Here is a 19,193-nt window from a genome sequence, read left to right on the forward strand (position 1 = left end):
GGTCAGCCAGAGCTACACATGTGAGACCTTATCTCAAAAATAAAAATAGATCTCTTAAAAATTAATTTTTAATTGTAGTAAATTCACACTATTTGATCATCAAGGAATTTCCCGACCATGTAAAATTTAAATGTAAATTAAATTTCATCACTGGATGCAGTGACTGTTTACTTCCTAGTGATTGGCTTTATTTTTGGTTGCTTTTTCCATAATTTGAACTTTACTTTATGCCTATGTAATAAATAGGGACAATTCAAGGGCAGGGTATGGAGGAAGATACCATTTGGAAAAGAAACATGAGTGTTTGTAAAATGGAGATTGAGAAACTAAATTTGGGTGTGTAATTCTTAGCAATACAGTTATCCAGTCATCTTTTCCCCCTTTATTTAGGATATTTAGCCAAAAAGCAAAATATAACATGACTTGGTACCCACCCACACAAACATGAAATCCCATTCCTAGGTTTGGTTTTGATAGGGCAGAATTTAAGAACTGGAGCATGCTTCTGCTTGTGTGGTACCTGCCTAAGAGCTCTAGAGCTGTACTTATCAAGGTGGCCTGCTCCTGGAGCCATAATGTTCTCATGTTCCCTTTTAATGGTGCAGATTGTTTTAATGGTACAAATAATTTATGCCTTTTTATTTTTCTTTTTTGTTTTTTTGTGTGTTTTTTTGTTTGTTTTGAGACAGAGTCTCCCTGTAGCCACAGCTAGCCTGGATTTGCTGTGGAGACCAGGCTGGCCTAGAACTCATAGAGATCCACCTGCCTCTGCCTCCCAAATGGTGGGATTAAAGGCATATGCCACTTCTCCATGTTTTCAAAACCAGATCAAAATTGTACTGTGGAAGCTCAGTGCCAGTTTATATTTAGTTTTATACTTCCTTTTTTTATTAGAGAAGCATTACAAATAAATCTCTTGCTATGATTGAGTGTTTTTAAGCTATAACGCTTATAGGTTTCGAATTCTTTTCACTTTTAGAAAGAAAAAGAACTTCAGAAATTAACACAAGAAGAAATAAACTTCAAAAGCTTGGTTCATGATCTTTTCCAAAAAGTTGAAGAAGCAAAAAGTTCTTTAGCAATGAATCGAAGTAGGGGGAAAGTACTTGATGCAATAATTCAAGAAAAAAGATCTGGCAGGATCCCAGGAATATATGGAAGATTGGTAAAGTAGATAACATTTTCCTCAAAAAAGACCATAAATATTACCTACACACACCTCTGTCCCCCACCTCTCCTGCCAAAAAGAAACTAGTAGTTGGTAAGCACACATAAGAAAACTTTTGAGGCAGGATTTAATGTAGCTCAGGTTTGCCTCAAACTCACTCTAAGAATGACCTTGAATTTTTGATTTTCCTGCTTCCACCTCCCAAGTGCTAGTGCTTTTTTTTTTTTTTTTTTTTTTTTTTTAGTAAAGGAAGAAGAAAGAATGAGTCAGGCTAGATGACATAGGCCTTTAATCTCAGCCCTCAGGAAACAGAGGCAGGCAGATCTCTGATTTGGAGACCATCCTGGGCTACACAGCAAGTTCCAGGCCAGCTAGGACATAGTGAATCCCTATCTCAAAAAAAAGAAAAAAATAGAAGCCATGCATGGTAATGTATGCCTTTAATTCTAGCACTTGGGACAGAGAGGCAAGTAGGTCATGCAGTGAGACCATCTTTTTGTTGTTGTTAAGGTAGGATTGGGGTAGGGGGCAATGAGGTTAGGTTTTGAGGGCAATATAGCTATGACATCTGTCATTGGTGACCAGGGTTGTCTGGCTAGATGTGTGTCCCCTTTCTTCTTCACCACTCCATATGTATTCTCAAAACTGCACACCAGCCCAGTGTGGTAGCACACACCTTTAATCCCAGCACTCAGGAGGCAGAGCCAGGTGGGTCCCTTTGTGATCAAGGCCAGCCTGTTCTACATAGCCAGTTCCAGGCCAGCTGGGATGACAGGGAGACCTTGTCTCAAAAAACAAGACCAAACCAAAGCTGCACACTGTTCACAGGGGATGATGTACCCAGATACAGAAGGAACATTCTTCGATAAACGGTATAGCCTCCAAACAAATAACAATTTAAGATATTCTGGGCTTAATAACATTCAATATTTTGGTTATAGTTTAGGAAAATTAATAAAGGATCATCTAGAACCCTGATATAGTGGCAGTTGTGACCATTACCTTTCTGAGCTCCAGCATGGAAGGATGCTTTATGAGCTAGAGGAAAATTATCTCAGCTGAGTTCTTTTGGTTAGCTAGGGGGCAGAAAGAGTCAGTTGAACTCCCTAAATCAGCCTTCTGGAGATGAAAACAGAATGATCCGGAAGGACAAATGCAATTTAACGGACACAGCTGCTTCTACATCTGATATTAAGGGACTTCTTAAATAGATGTAACCTATTCATTTGCTGTGAGGAATAAAGCCGATCTGTGAATGCTGCTAGATAGCTAAGTAATAGATTGAGTCATCAGTACTTAAATAACTGAAAACTGTTTTGCTTATGTATTTTTTTCAGTCTCATATCCACATTCTGTGAGCTTTTTAAATGCTTTAAACCAAGATAAATTTGGCTTTTAATGTTCAAAATCTGAATTGTAATGAAATGATCTGAGCTTTTTTTATCTAATTCTTTCTAATTATAAACTAATTTTTACTCCTCTTAGGGGGACTTGGGAGCTATTGATGAGAAGTATGACATTGCTGTTTCATCCTGTTGTCATGCATTAGACTACATTGTTGTTGATTCTATTAATACAGCCCAAGAATGTGTAAACTTCCTTAAAAGACATAATATTGGAGTTGCAACCTTTATAGGTTTAGATAAGGTAGGTATTTGTAATAAGCAACCTATAATTTAATTTTTAGGTGCCAAGTATGGTCATGTTTCATAGTGGGTGTTTGATGTTGAAGCAGTGCCTTTCTGTAGCCCCAGCTGGCCTGGATCTGATTGTGTAGACCATGCTGGTCTTGATCTCAGAAATCTGCTTGCCTCTGCCACCAGAGTGCTAGGAATAAAAGCATTTGCCACCATACCTGGCTTTAGCTATTCTTTGCCATTATTCAGCTAATTGCTGATCAGATTTGAAAATTATTTTAGGTTCTGGGTCTGCATAACTTGGGGGATAAAAATAAATCTTGAGGGAGGTGGAGAGATGGCTCAGTGGTTAAGAGTTCTGGCTGTTTTTGCAAAGGACCCATTTTGGTTCCCAACAATGGTCTGTAATAACTCTACTTCCAGGGGATCGAATGCCCTCTTCTGACCTCTGCAGGCACTGCATAACATGGGTGCACTTACATACTTGCAGGCAATACACTCATATACAAAAATTAAAAATCAAATGAAATATTAAATAAATGAAATAAATCTTGGAATGCTGCTAAAAAATTCCATTGTTGAGGATGATATCCAATGTGTAGGTGACTGATATTTTATGTTTCTAACTTGCATCATAACCACTGTTTTCTTAATGTAACCTTTATTGAAAGTTACAGAATTCATACAGCAAAGCTCACTAAAGCATAGGGTTCAGTTACTTTTATTGTATTCACAAACTTGAGCTGTGGCAATTATCTACCTCTGAACTTTGTATCCCTCCATAGGCATTAGTGGTCATTCCATGCACCCCTTTCCCCACCTTCAGCAGCAACCATTAATCTACTTTTGGTTTTATAAATTTATTCTAGGCATTGCATTAAATGGAATGGTATAATATGGGGCCTTTTATTCATAGATATATTTACACAGGAGTGTTTCAAGTTTATGTTTTGTAGCACATAGCTGTCCTTCATCCCTTTTTCTTTGTCCATTCTGTTGATAGGTTATACTTTTTTGACTGTCTTGGCAATACTACTGTGGACATTCATATGTTTTGGGTTTGTTTTTTTTTGTTTTTTTTTTTTTTACTGTATATGAGTGCACACGTGTGCAATAACCCACAGAGACCAGAAGAGGGTGTCAGATTCCCAGAAACTGGAGTTAATTATAATTGTTAGCTGCCCTGTGGGTTCTGGGAACTGAACCTAGGTCTTCTGCAAAAGTAGCCAGTGCTCTTAACTGCTGAGCCATTTCTCTAGTACTCTTAACTGCTTAACTCTAGCCACCATGTACAAGATTTTGTGTTAGCATGTACTTTCATTTCTGTTTAACTTTTTGAGGAACTGCCCAACTATCTACCATAGTGGCTGTACTATTTGTTTTCCAATTTCTTCACGCTCTTTAGCAAAGATGTTTCTTTTTAAAATATAGTTCATCTTAATAGATAGAATGTGGTATCTAACTGCTTTTATTTTCATTTTCCCAGTGACTAATGTCGAATATCTTTTTGTGTGCTTATTAGTTTTATCTTTCTGGTGGTGAGGTGTTTGAAGGTGTACACCCCACAATTAGTTAGCTTGTGTCTGTAAATAGAGACAAACTAAAGTATCCTACATGCAGGTCTCATGTCAGATTTATGGTTTACAATATTTCCTACTATTATATAGGGTTGTTTTTTTTTTTTCACTTCCTTGATTGTGTGATTTTTGAAGCACAAAGGCCCAGTTACAGTATCTTTCTTTAGTTTCTTGTGGGGTTTTGTTGTTTTTCAGACAGGTCTCTGTTTGTAGCCCTGGCTAACCTGAAATTTGCTGTGTAGACCAGGCTTGCTTTGAATTTGCAGTAGTCCTGCCTCTGCCTTTCAAGTGGTAGTTTTTTTTTTTTCACTTCCTTGATTGTGTGATTTTTGAAGCACAAAGGCCCAGTTACAGTATCTTTCTTTAGTTTCTTGTGGGGTTTTGTTGTTTTTCAGACAGGTCTCTGTTTGTAGCCCTGGCTAACCTGAAATTTGCTGTGTAGACCAGGCTTGCTTTGAATTTGCAGTAGTCCTGCCTCTGCCTTTCAAGTGGTAGGTTACAGGTATGCTTGCATTTTCTGAGAGCTGGAGTTTGGTTTTGGTTTTATTTGGTCTTTTTTGGTGGGGGGGGCGGGTCTTTCTGAGACGGGGTCTCTGTAGCCCCAGCTGGCCTGGAACTCACAGAGATCTGCCTGTGTCTGCTTCCTGAGGGCTGGGATTAAAGGCTTGCCCAGCAAGTTCTATAGTTTTTAGCTATTATATTTAAGTTCTAATCCATTTTGAAGTTTTTTTAATGGGTATGAGTGTTTTCCCTGTGGGTATATAAGTACACCTCGGTGTGCAATACCCATAGAAGTCAAAGAGGGCTTCTAATCCCCTGGAATTGAAGTTATATGCAGTTATTAGCTACCATGTGGCTGCTGGGAACCAAAACCCAGGTGTTCTACAAGAGTAGCCAAGTGCTTTTAACTACCAACTCCCCAGTTTGGGTTTTGTTTTGTTTTGTTTGTTTTGATCTTTTTGAAACAGGGTCTCCCTACAGCCCCAGCTGACCTGGAACTCATTATATAGACCAGGCTGGCCTTGAACTCACAGAGATCCACCTGCCTCTGCCTCCCGAGTGCTGGGATTAAAGGTGTGCACCACTATGCCCAGCTCCCAATTTGTTTTTTTTGGTTTTTTTGTTTGTTTTTTGTCTTTGAGACGGGGTCTCCCTGTAGCCCTAGCTGTCCTTGAACTCACTATGTGGACCAGGCTGGCCTTGAACTTACAGAGATCCACCTGCCTCTGCCTCCCCAGTGCTGGGATTAAAGGCGTGCACCCCCACGCCCAGCCCAATTTCTTTTTTAAAGGAATTTTTTTTTTTTTTTTTTTTTTTTTTTGAGACAGGGTCTCCCTGTAGTCCCAGCGCCACCACACCCAGCTTTTTAAAGGAATCTTTTTGAGGCCACCATTCACTTTCCTACAAATACTTTATCCATTTTACCCATTTTTATTGGTTTATATGCTTTATCCTGTTCAGTCTACCTGTTCTTTTTTTTGTTGTTTTTGAGGTGGTCTCATTGTAGCCCTAGCACTTGCTTTGTAGACTTGGCTGGCCTCAAACTTGCAAAGATCTACCAGCCTCTACCTCTTGAGTACAAGGATAGGGACATTCTACCATGCCCAGGTGAAAGTTTTTTTATGACTTGTATTTTGCAATATTGTTGACCTCATTTTTTAATGTTAATAGTTGGTGCAATTTTATATAGAACCAAGATAAGATTTTCTTTAGGATTCTGATACCTGGAAGACAAGATTGGTTGTTTATTACATACTTTTTTTTTTTTTTTAACATTTAGATGGAAGTATGGGCAAAAAAAATGACCAAAATTCAAACTCCTGAAAATACTCCTCGGTTATTTGATTTAGTTAAAGTGAAAGATGAGGAAATCCGCCAAGCTTTTTATTTTGCTTTACGGGATACCTTAGTGGCTGACAACTTGGATCAAGCCACAAGAGTAGCCTATCAAAAAGACAGAAGATGGAGAGTAGTGACTCTACAGGGACAGAGGCAAAAAAAATGACCAAAATTCAAACTCCTGAAAATACTCCTCGGTTATTTGATTTAGTTAAAGTGAAAGATGAGGAAATCCGCCAAGCTTTTTATTTTGCTTTACGGGATACCTTAGTGGCTGACAACTTGGATCAAGCCACAAGAGTAGCCTATCAAAAAGACAGAAGATGGAGAGTAGTGACTCTACAGGGACAGATCATAGAACAGTCAGGTAAGACTGGGGGGTTTTTGACCATTGAATTATTTTAAGCTCCTTGGGCAAAACATTTAAAACTCTCCCATGTTCTCCAGGTACAATGACTGGTGGTGGAAGCAAAGTAATGAGAGGAAGAATGGGTTCGTCAGTTATCGTTGAAATCTCTGAGGAAGAGGTCAGCATGATGGAAAATTGTGGCCACGTTTCTTTTTTAACTTCAAAATTTCACTATTTTAAGTAACAGATTGAATGTCTTTTATATAAATTGTATGGGCTAGAGAGATGGCTCGGTGGTTAAGCGCACTGACTGTTCTTGCAGAAGACCCGGGTTCGATTTCCCTGCACCCACATGGCAGCTATGAAGTGTCCTTAACTTAGTTCCAGGGGAATCCGAAGCCCTCTTCTGACCTCGGTGGCATTGCATGACAACGGGTGTACTCATATACATGCAGGCAATACACTCATATACATGAAATAATAAAATATTTTTTAAACAATTATAACTAGCCGGGTGTGGTAGTGCACACTTTTAATCCCAGCACTCGGGAGGCAGAGGCAGGCGGATCTCTGTGAGTTCAAGGCCAGCCTGATCTACATAGTGAGTTCCAGGACAGCTAGGGCTACAGGGAGACCCTGTCTCAGAAAGACCAAAGTGCTGGCTAGCTTCTGTTGTCAACTTCATACAGTTGGGAAGAGAGAATGTCAATTGAGGCATTTCCTCTATTGGAATGGCCTATGGCTATGTCTATGAGGCATATTTTTAATTGCTAATTGATGTGGGACAGCCTAGCCCATTGTGGGCAGTGCCACCCTTAGGAAGGTAATCCTAGATTGTATAAGAAAGCAGTCTGAGAGGGGCAGGAGTGTTGGCTCAGAGGTTAAGAGAACTGATTGCTCTTATGGAGGACCTGGATTTGGATCCCAGCACCCACATGGCGGCTAACAACCATCCATAAATCCAGGGGATCCAGCACCTTCTCTGTCCTCTGTGAGCACTGCATAACATGGATATGCAGGCATAACACTCGTACACGTAAAATAAAAATAGAGGATCCAAGTTCTATTCCCAGCACCCAGGTTGAGTGACTCACAACTGTAACTGTGATCCAGCATTCTCTTCTGGCCTCTGCAGTCACCTCAGTAACACGTGTGCAAACCAGCACGTGAACACACTCATAATTTTTAATTGTTAAAAAAAATAACCAAGGCATGGTAGCACATGAATCCTAGCACCTGGGAGGCAGAGGCAGGAAAATCTCTGCGATCTAAAGGCCAGCCTAATCTGTATGGCTAATTTCAGGCCAACTTGGGGCTATAGGAAAACCCTATCTCAGAAAAAGGAAATAAAATAATAGTGTATGCTGAGCATACATCTATTTTAGGTAATGCAATTAAATTGTATAGATTGTACATACTTTATTTAGCCATTAACTTAATATTTAACAGTTTATTCCTTCAGAGAATTTCTATATTACGTTGCTTTTTTTTTTTTTTTTTTGAGTACTTGAACAAAGACTTCTGATCATGTTTCTAAATTTTATTTCAAAAGATTTGGGGGAGCTGGGGATAAGCTCAATCAGTAGTGGAACACTTGCCTGCCTCCAGTGTGGCTTCTGGGTATGAACCCCAGCACCACAAAAAAAATGTCTTTAGATATTCTGGTTACCTTTTTCCAAAATGTGCCTTAATTTTCCCCCTATATTTTGAAATCATTTGCCATCTTCCACTGAAGTGTTTGAATGCTATGTCTTCAATGAAATAATAGGTAATAAACTCTTAAACTTTAATGTAGGAATTTAAAGTGGGTTGTTGGTTCTGTTCTGCTTTTTTTGTTGGTTAATTTTATTTTTAAATGTCTCCCTATGTGGTCCAGGCTGTCCTCAAGCTCTTGCAGTCTTCCTGCACAACCTCCTGAGTATCAATTCATATGCACCAGCACACCTGGCTTTTGTGTTCTGGTCTTTAATTTCAGAAGCTTGGGGGTGGGAGGGTTCATTTCCAAAGCTATCTTTGAAGTGACTTTTGGAGGGTTAGCTAGATGGTTCAGTGAGGAAAGACCCCCCCGCCCAAAACTGCCAAGCCTGATGACCCAACTTGTAGAAAATAACTGACTTTCAGAAGTTGCCCTCTTATCTCTGTACACATCATCCACATGCCCAAACATACACATGTATGCACGACAAATTTTTAAAGTAATTTTAAAAAATTTAAGGGAGGACTAGAGAGATAGGTCAGTGGTTAAGAGCACCAGCTGTTTTTGCAGCAGACCCAGGTTCAATTCCCAGCACCCACATGACAGATATCAACTGACTATAACTCCAGTTCCAGGGGAATGCTACACTCTTTTCTGACCTCTGCAGGCATTGCACAACGTACAATACACTTACGTACATGCAAGCAATAAACTCATACGCATAAATAAAAATAAACTACTTTAAATTGTAATTTTTTTTTTATGTGTATGTGTATTGCCTGCATGTAGGTAAGTGCACTTGTGTTGTGCAGTGCCCTCGGAGGTCAGAAGAGGCTGTCAGATCCCCTGGGACTGGAGTTATGGACAATTGCTGCCATGTGAGTGCTGGAATTTGAACCTGGGTCTTCTGCAAGAACAACCAGTGTTCTTAACTGCTGAGCCATCTCTCCAGCCCCAGCTATTTTAAATTTTAAGGGAAAAAAAAATGACTGAAGAAATTTTACTCTTTTCTTTGTAGGTGAATAGAATGGAATCCCAGTTGGAAAGGTGTTCTAAACAAGCAGCTCAAATCCAAGAACAGAAAGCACAACTTGAAGAAGCAGTGGTCAAGTTAAGGCATAATGAACGAGAAATGAGGAATACACTAGAAAAGTTTGTTGCAAGCATCCAGGTACTGTATTTGTGTGAGTGTATGAATATTAGTTGAAACTGTTAAAAATTCCAATTTAGCATATTCTAAACTATTAGGATATTTTACCACAGTTTTCTGTAAACACCAAAAATTTCCTAACCTTCAACTCTGATATATATGCTTCAGCTTTCAAAAATACTTGCATGCACTATGTAAGAGTTAAATTGGCTAGATGTGAATAAAAGGGAGGTGGCTGAGAGTACGAATTCTGGTAGATTAAACAGCTCATTTTTAAATTTTTTTTATTGTGCTTCTATAATTTCGTACAACAGTTCTTTTTTTGGCGGGGGGGGGGGGATTCTTTTTTGAGACAGGGTCTCCCTGTAGCCCAGCTAGCCTGGAACTCACTATGTAGACCAGGCTGGCCTCAAACTCACAGAAATCTGCCTGCCTCTGTCTCCCAAGTGCTGGGATTAAAGGCGTGTGCCACCACACCCAGCTCATACAACAATTCTTAATCAAATTTAGATCCACCACCCCCACATCCTCCCAATTTCTTTGTTTTTTTCTATCTTGTTAATGTTTGTCTTTTGAATTATTTTTTTTGAAATTCAGAATGTTCAAAGAAAATGTTACTAAGTTAAAATACTGACCATAAATACTAAATTACTTTTATAGCGTTTATCAGAGCAAGAAGAGTATTTAAGTGTACAAATAAAAGAACTTGAAGCTAATGTACTTGCTACAGCTCCTGACAAAAAGAGGCAAAAATTACTAGAACAAAATGTGAGTGCCTTCAAAGCAGGTATGTTTAAAGATAAAAGAATATTTTGAGATTGTATTTAAAAAGGGTCTTTTTAATTTACTACATTTAAGTGCTTGTAGAATAATAAATTACAGCTAAATTGTGCAGTCATTGTGCTGACTTTTGCCTTTTTGCATTCTTAAAGTGTCTTAAGTACTCTCTACAACCTTACTTAACAACAAATTAAGGAAACTAAGTCATTAAGTGGCTTATATAAATTAAGGTCACACAGCCTATGGTGATGAATAGGTGAGATGGTCTGATCCCAAACCTCACATCCTTAATTTTGTACTTTGTATACTTCCTCATTTTCACAAGAATTCTTCAAGATTTAGAAATCTGAGAATTTAAAAATATAAATTACTCAAAGAAGATCATATACCAAGTAAATGATTTGCACACAAAGTAAAATGGTGCTTGCCTAAGACAGGAAATACACTTCTTTCCACAATTTTTTCTTGCACAGTAATACATACCCACCAGAAAAGAATCTTTAAGCAAACAAGGGAAATTGTGGACACAGTTAGCTTTGTAGTCTTACTTGAGGTCTCCTAATCATTTACTTGAGCATAGTCCTGCTCTTTCATGTTGGCTCCAATCAAGGGAATGGAGCTTTATGTATCAGACCCTTCCAATCTTAAAGCATCTACTAAGCCCAGAATGCACAGCCTTCCCTTATATCCTTAATAGGGACCTGGTCACTGTTTGGTTCATGAGCTAAAGAAGACAAATACTGTCTGTCCCTAAAAACTAATGGGGGTGGGGGGTGGCTGCAGAGATGTCCTCAGCAGTTAAGAACGTTGGCTATTCTTGCTGAAGACCCAGGTTTGAATCCCAGCACCCACAAGGCAGCTAACAACTGTCTGTAACTCTAGTTCCAGGGGATCTGACAACATCTTCTGTCCTCTGCAGGCATTGCACGACGTGGGTGCACTTACCTACATGCAGACAATACACACATACACGTAAAATAAAAATAATACTAAAAAAAAAAAAAAACTGATGAAGGCAAGAGGATCACTTGAGGTCAGGAATTCAAGAACATTCTGGGCAACATAGTGAGACATCTGTCTGAAAGAAAATACAAAGAATAACTAATGAATTGGAGCAGATATCCAAATGCTTCTGAAATAAGGGAGTTGTCTTCTCTAACAGACCCAAGGAGGTATGAGTATTAGTCGTGTCGATATTTGGGAGAAAGGCATTCCAAGGGGAGTGAAAAGTAAATAAAAACACCCTGAGGCAGAGTTATGCTGGCCTGGTCAAGGAACTTAAGAGGAAGTCATCCTGGCTTGTCCACTAACTTAATTTCTGATTGCCTTTCTATACAGAGATGTTCTTGAAAGTTTGAATTCCCCACCTATTTCTCTTTCCTATATTGGAGTGATTCGGGTTCAGGTATAGAGAACAGTCCACTGGCTAGTTAGTATAAATATGCTATACACCATGAGGTAAGTATACGATAGGGTAATGGGATGTTTATACTAAATTCCTAGATTAAACATTCAAGATAAAGAATAATTTACATAGCCACCATCAGAGGAAACAATTGCCTTTTCTGCATTTGAAAAGTAATCTTTCCCATTGGAAAAGTGTAACTGCCAGAAACAGAAGTTCACCACCTCTAATATAACCTGCATCATCCAGGTTACTGTGTGTGTACTGTTACTGACTTGTCAGTGGACACCAAGTCAGTCCATCATTTATGCTTTCCAAGTTACAGCAGTAACTTGGGTTGATTAAATCTAAGTAAAGCGTATCTAAATCTTAACACACAGAAATCGGGGAAATGTTTTCTTTAGAACAGGGAAGAAGCAACAGTTCATCTTACACCCTTCACTTTGTTGTACCAAGGAGAGGTGCTAAGTTGAGTTTGCAAAACAAAATACCCACAGTTTCTTTAGAACTGAAAAAAAGCTAGTCTAAGACTAAAAGTCATGTACCTAATAGTCAGTGAAATACCTCAAAAAGCTGAAAGGATGAGAATTGGAAACATTAGAAATCGGTGGGCTCACAGCTTATCCCCAGTTTAGTTAAAACATTTGTTTTGCCAGGCATGGTGGCGCACACCTTTAATCCCATCACTCTGGAGGCAGAGGCAGGCAGAGCTCTGTGAGTTCAAGGCCAGTCTGGTCTACATAGTAAGTTCCAGGACAGCTGGGGCTACAGAGAGACCCTGTCTCAAGACCAAAAGAAACATTTAAGAAAAGTGTTCTTGGGAGCCTGATGTGGTGGCAGAGGCCAGCCTAGTCTATGTAGCAAGTTCCAGGCCAGCTGGGGCTCCAAGGAGACTGTGTCAAAAAGACAAAAAAAAAAAAAAAAAAAAAAAATGTGTTCTCAGGGCTAGAGAGATGGCTCAGCAGTTCAGAGCACTGGCTATTCTTGCAGAAGACCTGGGTTCAAATCCCAGCATTCACAAGCAGCTAACAACCGTCCGTAACTCCAGTTCTAAGGGATCCAGCCCCCTCTTATGTCCTCCATGGGCACTGCATGATACAGGTGTACTTAAACACACGCAGACATAACACTCAGATATAAAATAAAAATAAACTTAAAAAATTATTTTAAAAGGTGTTCTCAGGCTTTTTTTAAGGTACTTTTTCCTAAGTGTCTAAACTTTGTTATTATGGATCACATTAAGTCCTTGAATAAGTATATATCCACCAAATGATGCTCACTAGCATAGAAAAATGAATTCAGCTCTTTTGTCTTTTTACTTTTAGAATATGATGCTGTGGCTGAGAAAGCTGGCAAAGTAGAAGCTGAAGTTAAACGGTTACACAATATCATCATAGAAATCAATAACCATAAACTCAAGGCCCAACAAGACAAACTTGACAAAATCAACAAGCAATTGGATGAATGTGCTTCTGCTATTACTAAAGCCCAAGTAGCCATCAAGACTGCTGACAGGTAATGTCTATTTCCAGGCTGGCCTTGAACTCACAAAGATCTGCTTCCCGAGTGTATGAGTGGTTTGTTTGTAGTTTTTTTTATCTGATATGTTATTACCTAACACCAACTTTGGTAGCAAAACATTTAAAGTGAAGAGTTTATCATTCATCCAATTTTTAAGCTTTTTTTTTTTTTTTTTTTTAACGTGTATGTGTCTAATTGCCTGCATATAGGTAAGTGCACCCATGTCTTGCCTGTGGAGGACAGAAGAGACTGTCGGATCCCCTGGAACTTGGTTACAGTTAGCTGCCATGTGGGTGCAGGGATTCGAACCCGGGTCTTCTGCAAAAACTGTCAGTGTTCTTATTCGCTGAGCCATCTCTCCAGCCCCCATTTATCCAATTTTTTAAAAAATCAGTAGATAGAGCCGGGCTTGGTGTCCAAACACCTTTAATCCCAGCACTCAGGAGGCAGAGGCAGGTAGTTCTCTGTGCATTCAAGGCCAACCTTATCTACACAGTGAGTTCCGGACCAGCTGGAGGGTACAGGGAAACCCTGTCTCAAAAAGACAAAAAGCAAAACAAAAAAGTTAGTAGATAGTATGTCTTGAAACAGTTATATTTATATAACATAACCCAGGTGTTAATGAGAGCTTTGTTTCTTTGGGATAGAGGAGTAGATATAATATAAACAGACATAGGTCTTAACAAAATACCAAGTAAGAAAGATCTTTAAGACAATCTTTGAGGATTTTAAAAAATACTTATTTTTCGGGGCTGGAGAGATGGCTCAGCGGTTAAGAGCACTGACTGCTCTTGCAGAGGACCCGGGTTTGATTCCCAGCACCCACATGGTGGCTACTAACCGTCCTTAACTCCAGTTCCAGGAGACTCCAAAGCCCTTTTCTGACTGCCTCAGCATTGCATAACATGGGTGCACTCACACACATGCTGGCTGCACACTCACATAAAATAATAATTTTTTTTATTTTTTTTATTTTTTTTTGTCTCTTTGAAGCAGGGTCTCCCTGTAGCCCCAGCTGTCCTGGAACTCACTATGTAGACCAGGCTGGCCTTGAACTCACAGAGATCCGCCTGCCTCTGCCTCCCAATGCTAGGACTACAGGCATGCACCACCACACCCAGCTAATAAAATGTTTTTTAAAAATATTTTAGTGTCTGAGTGTATTGCCTGCATGTGTGTAAGTGTACCTGTGTCATGCAGTGCCCATGGAGTCAGAAGGTAGTGTTGGATTCCCCTAGAACTGGAGCCATGAACTGGTTGTTAGCTGCCATATGGGTACTGGGAATCAAACCCGGGCCCTCTTTAAGCGCAGCTAATGCTCTTAACCCCTAAGCCGTCTCTCCAGCCCCTAGGATTTTTTTAAGAACTTGGGGCTGAAGAGATGGCTCAGCGGTTAAGAGCACTGACTGCTCTTGCAGAGGACCCAGGTTCAATTCCCAGTACCCACATGGCGCCTGCGAACTGTCCTTAATTTCATTTCCTGGGGAATCCAAAGCCCTCTTCTTACCGCCACAGCATTGCACAACATGGGCGTGCAAGCAATACATTCATACACATAAAAAAATTTTTTTAATTAAAAAAAAAAAAACTTGGCTGGGAGTGGTGGCGCATACCTCTAATCCCAGCACTTGGGAAGGCAGAGGCAGGCAGATCTCTGTGAGTTCAAGGCCAGCCTGGTCTACATAGTGAGTTCTAGAACAGCTGGGGGTACAGGGAGACCCTGACTCCAAAAGACCAAAAAAAAAAAAAAAAAAAGGGGGGCTGGAGAGATGGCTCAGCAGTTAAGAACACTGGTTATTCTTGGAGAAGATCCGGGGTCAAATCCCAGCACCCACATGGCAGCTAACAACTGTCCGTAACTCTAGTCCCAGGGGATCCGACAGCCTCTTCTGACCTCCACACAGGTGCACTTACCTACACGCAGGCACTACACACATATACATCAAATAAAAACAATAAATTTTTTTTTAAACTTGTATATTTATTATTTGTTCAGTTGGCTCATGGGTAAGGAGCTAGTGAAGTATTTTATATTAGAAGCATGCTTAGGATATTAAGAAAATCAGTGCCAAAAGAGTTTCATAATCTAATGGTAAACTACATCAAAATCTACTAGAATCTTAATCTACTACTTACTACTAGAAGTCTTAAGTTATATGGAAACATTGAGAACATGTACAACTCAGACCACAAGTATTTGTATAGACATAAAAACTAAAGATGTTTCAGTGAATCATAAATTTAAAAATCATATTAAATATAAATTGTGTTGTCTGCTGCTTTAGAAATCTTAAAAAGGCAGAAGACTCCGTCCTGCGCACAGAGAAAGAAATAAAAGATACTGAAAAAGAAATAAAGGATTTAACAGCAGAACTAAGAAGTATTGAGGACAAAGCAGCAGAGGTCATAGAAATTACAAACGCTGCAGAGGTAAGATTTATTTCTGTATTATAAAGGAGTTGATGTTTGAAGGAGTTTAAAGAGTTGGGGTTATAAGTTAAATTTTGCATAACTTTAAACTTAGTAAATACTAAAGATGAGAACTGTAGCTGTGAATTAAATTTTTTGAAAAGAGATTGGTAACTGAATTTATGTAATGTAAAAATACTTGTTCTTCCATTTGGGAGGAGCATATTTGTAACAATTCTTGATTTTTTTAGGCATCCTTACCAGAGATCCAGAAAGAACATCGTCATCTACTCCAAGAACTAAAAGTTATTCAAGAAAATGAACATGCTCTCCAAAAAGATGCACTTAGTATTAAGTTGAAACTTGAGCAAATAGATGGTCACATTGCTGAACATAATTCTAAAATAAAATACTGGCAAAAAGAGGTGAGATTGCTGCCTTTTTACTAACTTATTGTGACAAAGTATTTGGGGAGGGGAATGTTTTTCTGGATTTTGAGATAATTGATTCTCAGTTCCATGATATTATTTCTCCAGTTTATAAGGGATTTAATGACCAATATATAATTTACTTACACACACAGATATCAGTCATTACAATAGGGCAAGTACCTTTTTACCCCAGTACTGTTGTAAAAAAATCAATTAACAAAATAGTTCCTATTGTTTTCATAGCTATGTAATTTTTCATGTTGATTTTAAAAGCAAACTGTAGTGTTGCTTTCTCATCTAAATTCACTTAGATTTCAAAAATAAAGTTGCATCCTGTAGAAGATAATCCTGTTGAAAAGGTTTCAGTTCTAAACACAGAGGACCTTGAAGCAACCAAAAATCCAGACTCTATAACAAATCAAATTGCACTTTTGGAAGCTCAGTGTCATGAAATGAAACCAAACCTTGGTGCCATTGCAGAGTATAAAAAAAAGGTATGAGCAAACTGTGTATTCGGAATAAAAATTTGCTTAGCCCCTAGCCTAAATTTAAGACCTTTAATTTTATATGAGCAGTATTATTTCACGTTTGTGTACGAACAGGTTTGTCTTACAATCTTTTCACAGGAAGAATTATATTTGCAACGAGTAGCAGAATTGGACAAAATTACTTCTGAAAGAGATAACTTTAGACAGGCATATGAAGATCTTCGAAAACAAAGGCTGAATGAATTTATGGCAGGTTTTTATATAATAACAAATAAATTAAAGGAAAACTACCAGATGCTTACTTTAGGAGGGGATGCTGAACTAGAACTTGTGGATAGTTTGGATCCTTTCTCTGAAGGAATCATGTTCAGGTTTGTGAGAAAATTTGAATCCTACTGTTAAGTACCTCTATTTTCTTAATATTCCTTGGGAGTGAGTGTGAAGGTTGGAGCTACAACTTGTCTTACTTGGTGAAAAATACTAATTTTATAATTTGCAAATTTCCTGCATAAATTATGTGCAAAGTATTGTAAAATATGTCTAGTTCATCTTTAAATTTTTTTTTCGAAACTGGTCAAGAGAAAATAGCTAGTAGCCTACTGTTTGTACGTGTTCCTAATCTTCCAATAACATTTCTTTAAAAATATATAGTTAAAAAAGGGGGTTATAGCCGGCATGGGTTGTACACATGTGTAATCCTAGCACCCTGGTGGTTTAGACAAGAGGGTCACAAAAAGCTAGCCTTGGCTACATACTAAGATTGTCTCAGAAAATTTAAAAGTAAAGCAACCAAACCAAAAGTTCGTATTTATGAAGTAAGCAAGCTAGATTTCCCAAGGAGTAAAGTGGTTAAGTCAATTATAGGGAACATTTCATGAAATCTTTTTGGTTTTCATTTGAAATCATTAGTTTTCCAATGAATTACATTGATTTTTCCATAATTACTGTAGTGTTCGGCCACCTAAGAAAAGTTGGAAGAAGATCTTCAACCTTTCAGGAGGAGAAAAAACACTTAGTTCATTGGCCTTAGTATTTGCTCTTCACCACTACAAACCCACTCCTCTTTATTTCATGGATGAGATTGATGCAGCCCTTGATTTTAAAAATGTCTCCATTGTTGCATTTTACATATACGTAAGTAATCCCTTTGATTTGGAAATTTTGTGATTTCCTAAATTTTACATGGAATTAATTTTCTTGGGTTTCTTGCTATCAAGGTTTTGTTTTGGTTTTTTTTTCCCCTATTTTAACTCCATTTGTGTGGTATCAGAGCAGGCTTATTTAAACCGAAATGTGTCCATTTTTGAGAGGTAAAATATCAATTGATAATGCCAACTACTGGCAGGATCAGAAGCCCAGATTTTCTTTCTAGATCTTTTCTAGTAGGTATCTAGATGGCTATGCTTCCCCAGAATACAAATTCCTCTCAAACTCAACTTTCATGAGTTATCCATGCAATCATTACTAGACATGTTAATCATTATTTTGAAATCACTGCCCAAAAACTGTGTAAGGGGAAAAAACTTAGGAGATTTACCTGTTACTTTTTAATATTTCTAACTACTTCTTTCTTACCTTGTAGGAGCAAACAAAAAATGCCCAGTTCATAATAATATCTCTTCGAAATAACATGTTTGAGATTTCAGACAGACTTATTGGAATTTACAAGACATACAATATAACAAAAAGTGTTGCAGTAAACCCAAAAGAAATTGCATCGAAAGGACTTTGTTGAATTTTATACTGAAGATTCTTCTATTTGAATTGGCACAGATTTGATGTTTGTTTCAATCTGTTAAGGACTGAGTTGTATAAAATGTTTTCCTAAATTGTATGACTAAACTGGTTTCTATTTTACGCTTAGAGTCTATAGAGTCATAATGTATAACAATATTTTCCCCATCGATTTCTAGATTATAAAAGAAGTGAGGTTTGGCTTAGTTGAGGGTTACTTTTTTTAGTTTTTTTGTAGGCCGTGTCTCCCTGCGTTACTCACCTGGCCTCAAACTCTGGATCCTTCCACTGTAATCTACATAATCACTTAATATCCCACTACCACGCCCAGCTGTCACCGAGTTCCAGGTTCAGTGAAAGATCTTGTCTTGAAAGGTGGAAGAGAAATTGAAGATACCCAGCAACCACCTCTGGCCTCCACGATGCCTAAACTGTTTTGTAGGTCAGAAATGCCCCAATATACTTAATTGTACTGTTTCAAGAATATGCATTAGAATTGCCAGGAGTGGTGGGGCACGCCTTTAATCCCAGCACTTGGGAGGCAGAGGCCAGGACAGCTGGGGCTACAAGGAGACCCTGTCTGAGAAAAAAAAAAAAAAGTATGCATTAGAAATATTTGGCACCAGGCATGGAGGTAGAGGCAGCAGGAAGGCAGATTTAAGCCAGCTGAGTCTACACAGTGAGTTCAACTAGACAGGGCTACAAAGTGACACTGTATCTCAAAAAAAGGAAAATTTTTAAAGTAAGTGAAAAATGTTAATTTCTAGGTCTCTGTCCTAAGGAATTATAATCAAATGCCTCAGTCAATGAACCATTACTCATAAAGCCATGATAATGTAAATATATTAAGTGTGAATTTAAATAAAGCAAGATCTGAAATTTGAAGTACTGTCATTTGTTTTGAGATTACCTAAGGTAAAAGCAGAAAATGCTACAAATATAACCCTTTTTCATTGGTGAGAGAAGTGAAATTACATTTTTTTTTAAATATTTTTATTTTATGTGTATT

At 38.4% G+C, this 19,193-nt stretch overlaps 1 protein-coding gene across 1 annotated transcript in view; it reads left to right on the forward strand.

Annotated features, from left to right (window-relative positions):
- Positions 1-19,069, forward strand: part of Smc4 (structural maintenance of chromosomes 4) — a 38,821-nt gene extending 19,752 nt beyond the window's left edge. The window contains exons 12-24 of the mRNA XM_008847294.3: positions 980-1,165; positions 2,654-2,825; positions 6,367-6,588; positions 6,669-6,748; positions 9,285-9,437; positions 10,077-10,203; positions 12,927-13,116; positions 15,408-15,552; positions 15,783-15,956; positions 16,274-16,456; positions 16,589-16,821; positions 17,401-17,584; positions 18,033-19,069. Coding sequence (XP_008845516.1) covers positions 980-1,165; positions 2,654-2,825; positions 6,367-6,588; positions 6,669-6,748; positions 9,285-9,437; positions 10,077-10,203; positions 12,927-13,116; positions 15,408-15,552; positions 15,783-15,956; positions 16,274-16,456; positions 16,589-16,821; positions 17,401-17,584; positions 18,033-18,185 — 2,202 coding nt within the window. The 3' untranslated portion in view covers positions 18,186-19,069. The remainder of the gene's footprint in view (positions 1-979; positions 1,166-2,653; positions 2,826-6,366; positions 6,589-6,668; positions 6,749-9,284; positions 9,438-10,076; positions 10,204-12,926; positions 13,117-15,407; positions 15,553-15,782; positions 15,957-16,273; positions 16,457-16,588; positions 16,822-17,400; positions 17,585-18,032) is intronic.
- Positions 19,070-19,193: the final 124 nt, after the last annotated feature.

This window comes from Nannospalax galili, unplaced genomic scaffold, assembly GCF_000622305.1.
Source record: "Nannospalax galili isolate Female #2095 unplaced genomic scaffold, S.galili_v1.0 scaffold691, whole genome shotgun sequence".
In the NCBI taxonomy this organism is placed as follows: domain Eukaryota; kingdom Metazoa; phylum Chordata; class Mammalia; order Rodentia; family Spalacidae; genus Nannospalax; species Nannospalax galili.